Source organism: Rhinopithecus roxellana, chromosome 8 (assembly GCF_007565055.1).
Source record: "Rhinopithecus roxellana isolate Shanxi Qingling chromosome 8, ASM756505v1, whole genome shotgun sequence".
Classification (NCBI taxonomy): Eukaryota; Metazoa; Chordata; class Mammalia; order Primates; family Cercopithecidae; genus Rhinopithecus; species Rhinopithecus roxellana.
Genome location: NC_044556.1, coordinates 47,518,300 through 47,534,563, shown reverse-complemented (window position 1 = coordinate 47,534,563; position 16,264 = coordinate 47,518,300). Strand labels below are relative to the sequence as shown.

General features: G+C 42.7%; 1 protein-coding gene across 3 annotated transcripts in view; it reads right to left on the bottom strand.

Moving 5' to 3' along the window:
* Positions 1-16,264, bottom strand: part of OTUD7B (OTU deubiquitinase 7B) — a 72,861-nt gene that overhangs the window by 14,775 nt on the left and 41,822 nt on the right. For 2 of the 3 annotated variants that reach the window (XM_030936629.1, XM_010387285.2), the window contains 5 exons: positions 15,393-15,581; positions 11,609-11,836; positions 10,081-10,182; positions 8,506-8,633; positions 3,651-3,763 (listed from right to left, as the gene is read on the bottom strand). In XM_030936629.1, coding sequence (XP_030792489.1) covers positions 3,651-3,763; positions 8,506-8,633; positions 10,081-10,182; positions 11,609-11,836; positions 15,393-15,581 — 760 coding nt within the window. The remainder of the gene's footprint in view (positions 1-3,650; positions 3,764-8,505; positions 8,634-10,080; positions 10,183-11,608; positions 11,837-15,392; positions 15,582-16,264) is intronic. The other variant, XM_010387286.2, reaches the window with a different exon arrangement.

Below are 16,264 nucleotides of genomic sequence, written 5' to 3'. Positions count from 1 at the left end.
GTTTTCCATTTGCTTGGTAGATCTTCCTCCATCCCTTTATTTTGAGCCTATGTGTGTCTCTGCACCTGAGATGGGTCTCCTGAATACAGCACACTGATGGGTCTTGACTCTTTATCCAATTTGCCAGTCTGCATCTTTTACTTGGAGCATTTAGCCCATTTACATTTAAGGTCAATACTGTTATGTGTGAATTTGATCCTGTCATTATGATGTTAGCTGGTTATTTTGCTTGTTAGTTGATGCAGTTTCTTCCTAGCATCAATGGTCTTTACATTTTGGCATGTTTTTGTAGTGGCTGGTACCAGTTGTTCCTTTCCATGTTTAGTGCTTCCTTCAGGAGCTCTTGTAAGGCAGGCCTGGTGGTGACAAAATCTCTCAGCATTTGCTTGTCTGTAAAGGATTTTATTTCTCATTCACTTATGAAGCTTAGTTTGGCTGGATATGAAATTCTGGGTTGAAAATTCTTTTCTTTAAGAATGTTGAATATTGGCTGCCACTCTCTTCTGGCTTGTAGTGTTTCTGCTGAGAGATCTGCTGTTAGTCTGATGGGCTTCCCTTTGTGGGTAACCCAACCTTTCTCTCTGACTGCCCTTAACATTTTTTCCTTCATTTCTACTTTGGTGAATCTGACAATTATGTATCTTGGAGTTGCTCTTCTAAAGGAGTATCTTTGTGGTGTTCTCTGTATTTCCTGAATTTGAATGTTGGCCTGCCTTGCTAGGTTGCGGAAGTTCTCCTGAATAATATCCTGAAGAGTGTTTTCCAGCTTGGTTCCATTCTCCCCGTCATTTTCAGGTACACCAATCAGACATAGATTTGGTCTTTCCACATAGTCCTATATTTCTTGGAGGCTTTATTCGTTTCTTTTTACTCTTTTTTCTCTGAACTTCTTGCTTCATTTCATTCATTTGATCTTCAATCACTGATACCCTTTCTTCCACTTGATCGAATTGGCTACTGAAGCTTGTGCATGCGTCACGTAGTTCTCGTGCCATGGTTTAAAGCTTCATCAGGTCATTTAAAGTCTTCTCTATGTTGTTTATTCTAGTTAGTCATTCGTCTAATCTTTTTTCAAGGTTTTTAGCTTCTTTGTGATGGGTTCGAACGTCCTCCTTTAGCTCAGAGTTTGTTATTACCAATCGTCTGAAGCCTTCTCTCAACTTGTCAAAGTCATTCTCTGTCCAGCTTTTTTCTGTTGCTGGAGAGGAGCTGCGTTCCTTTGGAGGAGAAGAGGCACTCTGATTTTTAGAATTTTCAGTTTTTCTGCTCTGGTTTCTCCCCATCTTTGTGGTTTTATCTACCTTTGGTCTTTGATGATGGTGATGTACAGATGGGGTTTTGGTGTGGATGTCCTTTCTGTTTGTTAGTTTTCCTTCTAATAGTCAGGACCCTCAGCTGCAGGTCTGTTGGAGTTTGCTGGAGGTCCACTCCAGACCCTGTTTGCCTGGGTATCACTAGTGGAGGCTGCAGAACAGCAAATATTGCAGAACAGTAAATGTTCCTGCCTGATCCTTCGTCTGGAAGCTTCGTCTCAGAGCAGCACCCAGCTGTACGAGATGTTAGTTGGCCCCTACTGGGAGGTGTCTCCCAGTTAGGCTACTCGGGGTCAGGGACCCACTTGAGGAGGCAGTCTGTCCGTTCTCAGATCCCGAACTCCATGCTGGAAGAACCACTACTCTCTTCAAAGCTGTCAGACAGGGATGTTTAAGTCTGCAGAAGTTTCTGCTGCCTTTTGTTCAGCTATGCCCTGCCCACAAAAGTGGAGTCTACAGAGGAAGGCAGGCCTCCTTGAGCTGCGGTGGGCTCCCCCCGGTTCGAGCTTCCCAATCACTTTGTTTACCCACTCAAGCCTCAGTAATGGCGGACGCCCCTCCCCCAGCCTCGCTGCCGCCTTGCAGTTCAATCTCAGACTGCTGTGCTAGCAGTAAGCAAGGTTCCATGGGCGTGGGACCCTCCGAGCCAGGCACGGGATATAATCTCCAGGTATGCCATTTGCTAAGACCGTTGGGAAAGCGCACTATTAGGGTGGGAGTGTCCCAATTTTCCGGGTACCGTCTGTCACGGCTTCCCTTGGCTAGGAAAGGGAATTCGCCAACCCCTTGCACTTCCCAGGTGAGGTGATGCCCCGCCCTGCTTCAGCTCACACTCCGTGGGCTACACCCACTGTCCGACAAGCCCCAGTGAGATGAACCTGCTACCTCAGTTGGAAATGCAGAAATCATCCCTCTTCTGCGTCACTCAAGCTGGGAGCTGTAGATTGGAGCTGTTCCTATTCAGCCATCTTCAACACATGGTCAACCTTGTTTCACTACGTCTCAAATCTATTTACCTACCTCCCCCACCATGGGCTCCCACCAGATTATTTTGAAGCAAATCCTGGACATTATATAATTTCATCCATTTTTATTTTATTTCAGTTTCTATCTCTAAAAAAATAAAGGACTACCTTTTTATTTTTTTTTTGAGATGGAGTCTCACTCTGTCGCCAAGGCTGGAGTACAGTGGCGTGATCTCAGCTCACTGCAATCTCTGTCTCCTGGGTTCAAGCAATTCTACTGCCTCAGCCTCTCAAGTAGCTGGGATTACAGCCACCCAGCACCATGCCCAGCTAATTTTTTGTATTTTCAGTAGAGACGGGGTTTCACCATGTTGGCCAGGCTGGTCTCGAATTCCCAACCACCTTGGCCTCCCAAAGTGCTGGGATTATAGGCATGAGCCACTGCGCCTGGCCAGGACTACCTTTTTAAACAACCACTATACCATTAATATCACACTTTATAATTTTAACAGTAATCAAACACAGAGACATTGTTCACATTTCCTTAATTGTGCACCACCATGCCTGGCTAATTTTCTTTCTTTCTTTTTTTTTTTTTGGAAAGATGTGGTCTCACTGGCCAGGCATGGTGGCTCACACCTGTAATCCCAGCACTTTGGGAGGCCAAGGTAGGTGGATCACTTGAGGCCAGGAGTTTGAGATCACCCTGGCCAAAATGGTGAAACCCAGTCTCTAATAAAAACATGAAAATTAGCTGGGCGTGCTGGCACACACCTGTAGTCCCAGCTACTTGGGAGGTTGAAACAGAGAATCACTGGAACCCAGGAGGCAGAGGTTGCAGTGAGCAGAGATCACACCACTGCACTCCAGCCTGGGCAACAGAGTGAGACTCTGTCTCAAAAAAAATTTTAAAATAAATAAAAAATAAAAGAAAAAAAAAAAGAAATGGGGTCTCACTATGTTACCCAGGCTGGTTTCAAACTCCTGGGCTCACGCGATCCTCCTGCCTCAGCCTTTCAAAGTGCTGAGATTACAGGCATGAGACACCGCACCCAACCTGATATGTCTTTTTACTGCATTTAAACCTACAAGTTCCTTGTCCCTTTTTATTTTCCTTGCAGTTTACTTACTGAAGATACTGGGTCATTTGTCCCGAAGTTTCCAAAGTCTAGATGAGCTACTTTATATTCCAGTTCAATAGTGAACTACCTGTAGTTCCTAAACATCATGTTGTTACACTTTTGTGCCATTAGCATAGCTCCTCTCTTTCCTTCTAATATCCTCTTAGCACAGAGCTCTCTAGACAGGGGGCTGTGGAAACCCAGTGAGGACTCTATGAAGGTTTCCCGCTCCCCCACTTAGCCATACTTACCCACCACAGTTGGCTCCATTGGTACCTAGATGCATTCGGGGTTCACTTGAGGCAAGCTTGATCAGTTCATTCCACTCCTTCTGCCATTCATCCTCTGTATATACCAGCCCTGACTGTGTGAAGGACAGGCAGGGAACATTGGGCAATTAGAGGCTGGTTTCTAAGAGGCAATACCTATTCTACCTTACTCACTGCTACTCCACTCCCTAATCCCTTAGCACTTGGTTTACAAATTATACTACAAAGTCAAATCTCTTCCCTCTTTTACAGTCAAGATCCATGAACAAATAGTCTATGACTATTACACTTCTTTATCATCCATTCTTTTTTGACCTATTGCAATCTGTCCCATTTCTGCCCTCCATCCTGCTCACCCACCTGCCACATACCATTTCACCTACCGGATTTTGGCAAAGAATAATGACCTTCTAATTGCCAAATTCAGTGGACCCTGGTTCTTATCTTAGCCTTCCCGCAGGTTATTTTCCTTTTTAAATTTTTCTTCACCATTAGCTTCCATAAGGTTGCTTACTATTTCTCTAAACTCTGTCTGCCCCCAAATCAGTAGTGGTGTGTCAATGATTTTCGCCTTGGTTCCCTCTGGGTGATCTCTTCTACTGCCATAATCTCACTCACTACCATCTGTACGGTATATACCATCTATCTCCAGTCCAGATTTATTAATTTCTTTTCTTTTTTTTTTTTTCTTTTTTCTTTTTTTCAGACAGAGTCACCCAGGCTGGAGTGCAATGGCACAATCTTGGCTCACTGTAAACTTCACCTCCCGGGTTCAAATGATTCTCCTGCCTCAGCCTCCCTAGTAGCTGGGATTACAGCACCCACCAACATGCCCAGCTAATTTTTGTATTTTTAGTAAAGACAGGCTTTCACCATGTTGGCCAGGCTGATCGCGAACTCCTGACCTGGTGATCCACCCACCTCAGCCACCCAAAATGCTGGGATTACAGGCATGAGCCACTGCACCCAGTCTAGACTTCTTAATTTCTATATTCATATATCCAGCTACCTATTGGAGAATGCCACCTGCCCATGGCTACCTCAACTCTGTAGAGTCAAAATAGAACTCCTGTTTTTTCCCAAACCCACTCTTCTTCCTATTTTCCTACTTTAGTGAATAGTACCAACTATCACCCAAACATCCAAGCTCAAAACCAAGGAATTATCTAATATTCCTCTCTTTCTTTCACCCACCCCACACCTGGATACTTTCCTTTTTTTTTTTTTTTTTTTTTTTTTTTTTTTTGAGATGAAGTCTTGCTCTGTCGCCCAGGCTGGAGTACAGAGGAGCAATCTCAGCTCACTGCAACCTCCACCTCCTGGGTTCAAGCGATTCTCCTGCCTCAGCCTCCCAAATAGAAACGCTGCATACAAAGCCAACTTCCTGGCCCCTACCCACTTCTCTAGTCAGATATATCTCACTGAATTAGCTGTAGTTCCTGAAATGTACCATGTTTGTTTTATACCACTGAGCTTTTGTCTAAGTTGTTCCTTCTGCCTGGAGTAGCTCACTTTCTACTGACCTTGTGAACAATTTCTCAACTTTTAGGACAGAACCCAAGTATCATTCCTCTAAATAGTCTCCTAAATCTCCCTTGGTAGTCAACCACTCCTTCCTTTGTATCCTCTCTCCCTAACTGCTATAGAGTTGTTTTTTGTTGTTGTTGTTTTTGTTTGTTTGTTTTGAGACAAAGTCTTGCTCTGTCACCCAGGATGGAGTACAGTGGCATGATCTTGGCTCACTGCAACCTCTACCTCTCAGGTTCAAGCAATTCTCCTGCCTCAGCCTCCTGAGTAGCTGGGACTACACATGCATGCCACCATGCCTGGCTAGTTTTGTATTTTTAGTAGAGACGGGGTTTCACCATGTTGGCCAGGCTAGTCTCGAACTACTAACAGGTGATCCACCTGCCTTGGCCTCCCAAAGTGCTGGGATTACAGGCATGAGCAACCGCACTCGGCCGGCATTAACTGCTACAGAGACGTCTATCATAAGAGTTATACATGTTATAACCTGTTGCAATTATATATTTACGTATCCATCTTCTCCTCTACTCTAGGATCAGGTTTTATGCAATACGCCCAAGGTCTATTTCGTGACTGTAATCAATAAACATATGCTAAGTGAAACTACAATTTTTACCAAAGGAGAGCAGGCAATGGTACAAGCAATTTTAAAATACATTGGCTTTAGGAAGTATATAATGATAAGAGAAATAAGTTTACCTTATTCGTTTTATTTGGCTGACATTAGTATTAAAATGAGTCTACACTGACAGAGTAGAAGGAATCACTGGAAACATGAGGGGGACTGGGAACAAATTTAATTGGAAACTTTTTAATGACACAGCTATTTTCAATTTGTAAAATGCTATCACAAATTTTACTTCAATTAAAAATAAAGAGAGCAGGCCAGGCGCGATGGCTCACGCCTGTAATCCCAGTACTCTGGGAGGCCAAGGCGGGCGGATCACGAGGTCAGGAGATTGAGACCATCCTGGCTAACACGGTGAAACTCCATCTCTACTAAAAAATACAAAAAATTAGCCGGGCGTAGTGGCGGGTGCCTGTAGTCCCAGCTACTCGGGAGACTGAGGCAGGAGAATGGCATGAACCCGGGAGGCAGAGTTTGCAGTGAGTAGAGATCATGCCACTGCACTCCAGCCTGGGCGACAGAGCAAGACTCCGTCTCATAAATAAATAAATAAATAAATAGAGCAATGCCCAAGTTCTATATGGAGTGCTGCAGTCACTCCAATAGACGCATCCGGAGGGATCTGGCTCCCTCTTCCTCGCCTGTTTCTGCTTACTGTTATAATACACACAGCCACTAGATGGTGTACACTTCTAGCCTTAACATTTAAGAAACTATTACTGAGCCTCACCACCAATTTCAACATAAAACAAGGAAGCCCAGGAAATCAAAACTTACTTAGTGTGGTTTTGGTACTGGGGAGCTAAAGGAAGCTTCCCAAGTTCATTATCCCCCTCCTACCATTCCCACTCCCAAGGTAGGTATAATGCTATGAATGGTCTAAGCTAAGACAATTATGAAGGCCACATTTTCAGTATGAATGTTCACTGTGCTGAGCAAAAGAAGTAAAACGATCACTCCATTACTAGCCACTATTTTCTATGCATGTTGGGGACTTTGAGAGGTTAAGGCTGGCTGGCCAAGGATAGAACTTGGGTATTTCTGGGTTTCCTGGTTAAATACCATAATAATCTAACCTCATCTTTAGAATAATAGCTGTAATTGCTTTAATAACTGAAATTGGATACACTTATTTTCTGGCTGTTGCTGTCATTTCTACTTAATAGCTGGCATGTTTTGGTTTGGCTTTTTCTTGCTTCTGCAGTGGTTAAGGTTCCGGTATTATCTGAACTCAACAGTGAAGAGGACAAAGTTGACTACTACAAAACTGACTGCTGACTGGCTTTGGATTCTAAATTCTAGGCTAGCTCTAGCTTTTGGTGCTAATAAAGAATGTCATTTATGAGGCCTTGCCCCTATGGGTTTATTTCCCTCAGGAATCTTCCGGGGAAGACTGGCTGCTCAAGGACAGGATTCTGATCTTAATATCATCCTACTTTTAACAACTGGATTATATGTTTTTGAGGAAGAAACATAGCATGTTCTACTTACATATTAAATCTTCAGGACATAAAATTCTAAATAACTAAAACAAAAAAACTCTTCGATATTGTCAGTTATGACAGAGCTGACTACTCTGTCATAAGCTGACTACTACAGTGGTGCAATTTTTCTCATTTCTCATAAAATGAGAAAAAAAGAAAGGTGGATGAAAAAGGAAAGCTTCTGAAGAGATACTGCCATATTAAATCCCAGAAAGATCCAGCCATAACATGGCAAAAAAAAAAAAAAAAATAGATATACATAAAGAGCAGGAGATATAAACATAGGAGACAGAATCACAGGAAAAGGAAATAGGGAGTCTCATTATTTTTATGTAAAGGCATAATGTCATTATTGAAGAGAAGTAATCAGCAAACTTTTTTTGTAAAGGGCCAGGTAGTCAATAAGTATGGGTTTTGCAGGCCATATGTTACTACTCCGCTGTTGGAGGAAGAAAGCAGTTACATGTGTAAACATCCAAGAAATACGCAGGGCTGTGTTCTGATAAAAGTGGGTTTTTTTTGTTTTTTTGTTTTGTTTTGTTTTTTTTACAAAACAGCCATAGTTTGCCCAACCCATTTTGGAGAGGGCAAGTACAAACAATCTGTTATTACTCCCTTATATAACAGCAGCCTCAATATCTGTCAAACTCCTGAGAAGTACTGTTCAAACTCAATTAAATAGGTATGCTTTTTGTGTGTGTGTGATTAGAATGCTGGTTCCTTATGCTTTTTAAAATTTAAAATAAACTAAAACTGAGTATATGAAAAACAAATGGTATTTATGTCCAAAAAGATTTTTAAGTATTCACATTTCTATAGGGGCTGAAAATGTAAGTCTTTAAAAATTGATCTAGCCTTATTACAAGCAAAAAAAAACAAAACAATACAAAAATCCTATGGAATTGTCATAACTCATTTTGCAAAATACTGCCACTAAAAGCTATAAAGCACCTATTGGGGGAAAAGCACAATGTTAGATAACCTCTCTGTAGGTCTCATGCCCACCACCAGTTCTCATGACCACATCAGAAGGCATTTACCCCACTGGTGTTAACTGCATTTTGTCTTAATTTTCAGGATCATAAAGGGAGTCACACTGACTTAAATACTTGGAAATATTTTCTACTGGCAGGCACCAGGTAACTCTGGTAGCTAGGTAACTTTAGGAAACAAGGTGCTCCCACCCACACTCTCCCACCTCTTTATTCTGCTGTGTCTGCTGCCACCTCCAGCGCCTTTTCAATGCTTCCTTCTCGACTCCCTTCTCCATCAGTGCATACAAAGCTTTCCGCAGCATCAAGTCCCGATCATGGAAACCCCACATCCCTGTGGCAAGAAAGCGTAATGGTAAGATACCTCAGCTTGACTCTGCTGATTGTTGTATTTTTAGTAGAGACAGGGTTTCACCATGTTGACCAGGCTGGTCTCGAACTCCTGGCCTCAAGTGACCCCCCCCACCTTTTACCCTCCCAAAGTGCTGGGATTATAGGTGTGAGCCATGGCACCAGGCTGCAAATAATATATTAAGTTGTAAGTTGACTTAATTTTTTGTTTATTTGGTTTCTTTGTGGTTTTTATTTTGTTGTTGTTGTTGTTTTGAGACAGAGTTTCGCTCTGTCCCCCAGGCTGGAGTGCCATGTGTGTTCTTGGCTCACCGCAACCTCCGCCTCCCATGTTCAAGAGATTCTCCTGCCTCAGCCTCCCGAGTAGCTGGGATTACAGGTGCCCACCAACATATCCGGCTAATTTCTGTATTTTTAGTAGATACAGGGTTTCACGATGTTGGCCAGGCTGGTCTTGAACTCCCGACCTCAGGTGATCGGCCCACCTTGGCCTCCCAAAGTGCTGGGATTACAGGTGTGAGCCACCACGCCTGGCTTTTTATTTACTTATTTATTTATTTTTTGAGACAGAGTCTTGCTCTGTTGCTCAGGCTGCAGTACAGTGGTGCGATCTCGGCTCACTCACTGCAACCTCCGTCCCCCAGATTCAATGATTCTCCTGCCTCAGCCTCCCTAGTAGCTGGGATTACAGGCACCTGCCACCATGCCCGGCTAATTTTTATATTTTTAGTAGAGACGAGGTTTCACCGTGTTGGCCAGGCTGGTCTCAAACTCCTGGCCTCAAGTGATCTACCCACCCTGGCCTCCCACAATGTTGGAATTATAGGCGTGAGCCACTGCACCCAGCCCCTACTTTAAATGTTAAGCCTATTTACAGCGGGGCATGGTGGCTCCCACCTGTAATCCCAGCTACTTGGGAGGCTGAGGCAGGAGAATCACTTGAACCCAGGGGTGGAGGTTGCAGTGAGCCAAGATCATGCCACTGTACTCCAGCCTGGGCAACAGACTGAGACTCCATCTCAAAAACTAAATAAATAAAATAAAGTAAGTGTGTGTTACAAAGGACTGCTAAAAACGTATCTTTTTCATACACCAAAAGAATAAATATCAAATAGAATTGTACATATACACACACATCAAGCTATACATTGCTGGCTTACTCCTACTCATTACTCTTGGGGTCAGCTTTCAAAGCCAGCCCAAGCTAGTATCTGTGCTCTCTTCACTATCTCACTCACAAAGGTAGGGCTCACTCCCATTTCCTGTTGTGCCAACATAAACACACAGACACGCACATATGCATGCACAATGTTGCTCTGAACCATCATTTCTGCCTAAGATCAAGGTTGTCTGGATCAAGTCCTACACATGAGATTTGACTCAACTGCTTCCTTTCTGCAGGCGAATGGAGGACTGCTTTCAAGACTCACCAAGGGAGGCTGCATGCAGGAGACAGTTCCCATCTCCAGTAGTTGCCAAAGGAAGCAGCCTCTGACAGGTGGGATCCACACTCACCCACCAGTTCAAACGCCCTGTAGAAACAAGATATTGGAGGAAAAGGAGATTATCCATGAAGCTCTTCCCACCTTCCTATTTCTAAAACAGACTCCAAAGCAGCCTCCTCTAGGAGGCCTACCCAGAATAAAACCATCACTCGATTACTCTTTATATCTTCTTCACTTATATCTAGTCAGTCAGAATCTTGTGAGCACAATTGGTTAGATCAGTGAGCAGGGTCAATTTCGTCCCAAAGGGACACTAGCAATGACTGAAGATATGTTTGCATGTCACAACTGGTAGTGGGATGCTACTGGTATCTAATGGGCAGAGGTCAGGGATGCTGCTAACCTGATATAATGCACAAGGCAGCTTGCAAAACAAAGAATTATCTAGACCAAAATGTCAATAGTACCAAGGTTGAGAAACCCTGATGAGGGTGAGGACATAAGTTGAAACCGTTGACTGCTTGGACTGGCTCTGATTCCTTCCCTCCACTCAGGAGACCAGTATGTATCACAGCAACAAACCTCAGCAAAAACCCATCATGAACAAAATAAAAACAACTCAAAGCATGTATTTAAGGTGTCTTATGAGTATCATCTGCATATATGACAGCATGTCAGCATGTGTGGGGTGTGACTTTAAAGGAATAAGCAATAAGATAAAGTACACAAAACACCCAAAAAAATAAGTCTTAATTCCATACAGTCATCCCACAATTGCCAACCCATTATTTACATAAGGAAAATATTTTATGAGTGATGCGTAAGTTTTCTTGAACTACTGCAGAGCATAGTTTCTTGAACTACTGAAAGAAAAACTGGCTTATAAACTCCCCAGACTTAAAATTATTAAGTTAGATAATTTATTAACTTAAAAAAACATTACAAATAGATGTATATGGTTAGTATAGAAGGTTACAAAATGAAAAATAAAAGCTTCCTTTCCATGCCCTCATCTAACTCCAGTTCTTATCCCATGCAAGCATTTTAATGCCTGATTAGCTTTTCCAAAATTCACAGCTGCCTCACCCTGTAATAATTAATTTTAACAATAATTTAAGATAAACACAATTACAAAGGTAAATACATTTGGGGGGATAGGTTCACTACTGTGCATCATCTACAGCATTGGTCATTTCTGTTCACAAGGGTGTTCCAGAGCCCTTTATAATTAGTTGTATTTTTTTCATGTATTGATTTCTAGGTATTGATTCCTAGGCCTTTTCACATGTATATCTGGTTTCTCTTCCATCAAACAGGAAATTCCCAGAGTAAAGTATCTAATCTGTATCCTTTCTTTAAGGACAGCACAAGTTTATCCCACTGACTCCTGACTTTGACTGCAATCAGATCACACACTTAAACTGGAAGCTACCGATCAAGCCCAGCCCCTCCACAAGGCTGCCTGTAGGTGGAGAGCAGAGGGAAGAGCGTGGGAGAGGAAGCACTCACTGACCTGCCTGTTCCAAGGCAACCAGCATGGACTGCTCAATGAGGTCTCTCTCTATGAAGCTGCGGAAGTCTTCATTATACACAGTGAGATCTGGAAGCTGGAAGGCACAGATGGGCATTTCCAGGGGGTGCTCATTGCTCCCCCCACCCCCACCATTGGAGGAGACATGGGACCGGGCCAGGGAAACAATGCTGGAGCTGGCGTGGGAGATGCCCCTAGACAGGCGTTTTTCTGCAATGAGAAATGGAGTCACCTTAGAACACACCCAGCCTACTTGGAGAACTCTACACTGATGTGGTGATAGTTACCTCTCAACAGGGTTTACAGTCAGAGAAAAACTAAGTCTAACTGACTACTGAATTTCAGAATCCTTTTTCTGAAGCCAAATATTAATTGGAGAAATAGAGAAAATATTTTTGCAGGCACTTACATTAGCACTAAATATCCATTCCTCCTTCTACCCTTGTTTGGAATTTGCCTGATCTTCCCCTCCCTCTGACTCTGTCTTCCTCCACTGCCATTATTTCCCAATGTGATAAGGACCGTTCATTTAGCAATCTGGTCATTGTTTGGTGGGAGGAGAGGGAATAAGGGAAGTAAGGTTTCACTAGACTAGAGTTAGTCAAATAATCTCTCTGGTAATTTTCAGGGTCTTGGAAAATACCTTTTCTAAAGGGTATTTTCATTCTAGAAAGATTATAAAAGATTTTCATTATAGAAAAGAAAATCCTTTGGGAAGCCAAGGCAGGTCGATCACTTTAGGTCAGGAGTTCGAAACCAGCCTGGCCAACATGGTGAAACCCTGTCTCTACTAAAAATACAAAAATTAGCCGGGCATGGTGGTGTGCCCCTATAATCCCAGCTACTCAGGAGGCTGAGGTGGGAAAATTGCTGGAACCTAGGAGGTGGAGGCTGCAGGGAGCCAAGATCATGCCACTGCACTCCAGCCTGGGCAACAGAGCAAGACCCCATCTCAAAAAAAAAAAAAAAAAAAGACAATCAACAATAAATCTTACACATTTGGGAACTTTCTTCCTACATCAATAACATTAATCTATATTGCTTACTATAACTTTTCTCAATACACATATTTATCAGAAATTTATAGGGACAGTTAATTCTTAACAGTCTATAGAGGAGAGCAATAATATAGATAGTACCCCACATCATTTCATTTGTTTTGAATACATGACACTTGTAATTCACAAGCAGATATTCCATTGTGATTATAATTTGCTCAATGCAGTACTACAGTACATTTGTATGGCTTCAATTATGTAACGATTTAATGACGATCCAAAGGAGCCAAAATTTCAAAAGCATGTTGGGCCGTTCTTAATACCATATTTGCAATATATGATACACAAAATAAACTGAGTTGTCTAAAGTTATCTTATAGTGATGCTATTTTCAAAATATGTTTTAGTTTTGTTTTTTGTTTTTGTTCTTTAATTGAGACAGAGTCTCGTTCTGTCACTCAGGTTGGAGTGCAGTGCTGCAATCTCAGCTCACTGCAACCTCTGCCTCCCAGGTTCAAGCGATTCTCCTGCCTCAGCCTCTGAGTAGCTAGGATTATGGGCACACGCCACCACATCCAGCTAATTTTTTTTGTATTTTTAGTAGAGATGGAGTTTCTCCACGTTGGCCAGGCTGTTCTCCTCAAACTCCTGACCTCAGGTGATCTGCCAGCCTTGGCCTCCTAAAATGCTGGGATTACAGGCGTAAGCCACCACTCCCACCTTAAAAATATTTTTAGGTATTCGTAGGCTGGGCATGGTGGCTCACACCTGTAATCCCAAAACTTTGGGAAGCCAAGGTAGAAGGATCACTTGAGCCCAGGAATTTGAGACCAGCCTGGGCAACAGAGAGTGAGACCCCATTTCTACAAAGAATAAAAAATTTAGCTAGGCGAGGTGGTGCATGCCCATGGTTCCAGCTACTTGGGAGGCTGAGGTGGTAAGATCCCTTGAGCCCAGGAGGTTTAGACTGTAGTGAGCTGTGTTCCGCCAGCCTCACTCCAGCCTTGGGGGACAGAGCAAGACCCTGCCTCAAAAACAGTACCACGTGCCTATGGTAAAAAATCAATATACTATCAAAAGGTATCAAATGATTTCACAAGGAAGTCTTCTTCTCATTCAAAATTCCTGATCCCTTCCTCAGAGGCAAACTTTTGTATCCTTCTAGAAATTTTTATGCATACAGAAGCATATACAGGTTTTGGTCGGGCGTGGTGTCTCACGCCTGTAATCCTAGCACTTCAGGAGGCCAAGGCGGGCAGATCATGAGGTCAGGAGATCGACACCATCCTGGCTAACACAGTGAAACCCCATCTCTACTAAAAATGCATATACAGCTTTTAAAATCATCTTTTAAAACACAAATAAGAATATACTACATACACTGTATTGCATCTTACCTTTTTGAAAAAAACTATATATATATTTTTATATGGAGTCTCACTCCATCACCCAGGCTGGAGTGCAGTGGCGCAATCTAGGTTTACTACAACCTCTGCCTCCTGGGCTTAAGCAAGTGTCCTGCCTCAGCCTCCCGAGTAGCTGGGATTACAGGTGTACACCACCATGACCAACTAATTTTTGTAATTTTAGCAGAGACAGGGTTTCACCATGTAGGCCAGGCTGGTCTTGAACTCCTGACCTCAGGTGATCCACCAGCCTTGGCCTCGCAAAGTGCGGGGATTACAGGTGTGAGCCACCATGCCCAGCCCCTTTCTGAATAGATTTTAGAAATTTTTCCAAAACAGTACACCAAGTTCTACCTAATTCTTTCTAATGACTGCAGAGTATTCCACAATATGGATGATTACAATTTTCTTAACTACTCCTTTACTAATGGACATTAAATGTTTTCAGGGATAGGCGTGGTGGCTCACACCTGTAATCCCAGCACTTTGAGGCACCAAGTCAGATGGATTGCCTCAAGGAAAAAAAAAGTTTCAAGATGTAATTATTATAAAATAATGCTGCTGTGAATAACATTATACGCTGCATTTATGTATTTCTTTTTTTAAATTTTTATTCATTTATTTATTTACTTTTTTGAGGCAGTCTAGCTCTGTCACCCAGGCTGGAGTACAGTAGTGTAATCTCAGTTCACTGCAACCTCCGCCTCCCAAGTTCAAGCAATTCTCCTGCCTCAACCTCCCAAGTAGCTGGGATTACAGACATGTACCACCACGCCCAGCTAATGTTTGTATTTTTAATAGAGATGGGATTTCACCATGTTGGCCAGACTGGTCTTGAACTCCTGATCTCAGGTGATCTGCCTACCTCGGCCTCCCAAAGTGCTGGGATTACAGGCATGAGCCACCACACCCGACCTTATGTATTTATTTAAAGGATACATATGTGCACACACACATATATGATAAATTGCTAGATATGAAATTGCTAATTCAGAGTACGTATGCATTTTAATTTTGATAGATATTGGCAAATATTAACAAATTACCCCCCAAAGAGGTAGTGGTTCTTTCAATTCTACCTTTATGTGAACTTTATATCAACAAGGAGATTGTTATTCTCCTTCCTCTATTTCTTTCACAGTATCTGAGGAAGGCTTTTATATAGGATAACACTAAAGATGCAGAGATGCAGTGAGGGACTGCAGCACCTGGGCAGACTGAGGCCCCCTCAATCTGGGTTCAGCTGGGAGAAGGGGAAGAAATGGAATCACCTCCAATGAATCACTAGACTTTATGACTCCATTTAACAATCCCCTCCCTTCCTACTCCATTTACGGAAACATTCCACAGTCACCCCAGTACCTTGAACGATGTCATCCTGCCGTTGGAGGATGGGTCGGGGAGGGCGAGTAGGCTCTCTGTCAGAAAATCCTTTCTCAGGGGTCCTGGAGCCACCAATCCCCTCACTAAAGGATGGGGGTAGGTTCCCAGCATGGACTTGACGTAGCTGTTCAAAATCACTGAGGGCGGCACTTACATCCCAATTCTTTCCTGTCAGGAGACAAAGCAAAAAGCAAATTGTGCACCCATAGTACAGAGACACAAAGATCACACTAACTATCCTATCAAAACCAGCATGCAAATACACATGCACATAATCATTCTTTTTTGCCTTACCCTGCTTTAATTTTCTTTATAACACTTCAATCTAACTTATCAAATGTCTTTACTTACTTATTTGTTGTCTATTTCCTAAGTAAGTGCCATGAAAATAGAAACTTTGTCCCTCTGAACTTAAAGATCTAGTAACCTAAAATTAAAACTTCCTTTTACAGATAAAGTCTAGAGAAGTAAATTATTTGCCCAAAGTCACAGCTAGTTCACACCAGACCCAGCAGGACTCAAGCCCAGGTCTCCTAATTCTGAGATCCAAAGAGGTTCTTAGCCTACATGTACTCTAGTGTGCCCTAAACCACTAAACCTGCATATAAGATCATGGGCTTGTGCATTTTCTAGTGAAAGAGTTCATAGCTGTCATCAGCTTATCAAAGGAAACAGTATTTCCCCCAAATTTAAGAATCACCATTCTACTAAAGAAATGACCCTGAGGCCAGGCGCGGTGGCTCAAGCCTGTAATCCCAGCACTTTGGGAGGCCAAGACGGGCGGATCACGAGGTCAGGAGATCGAGACCATCCTGGCTAACACGGTGAAACCCGGTTTCTACTAAAAAATA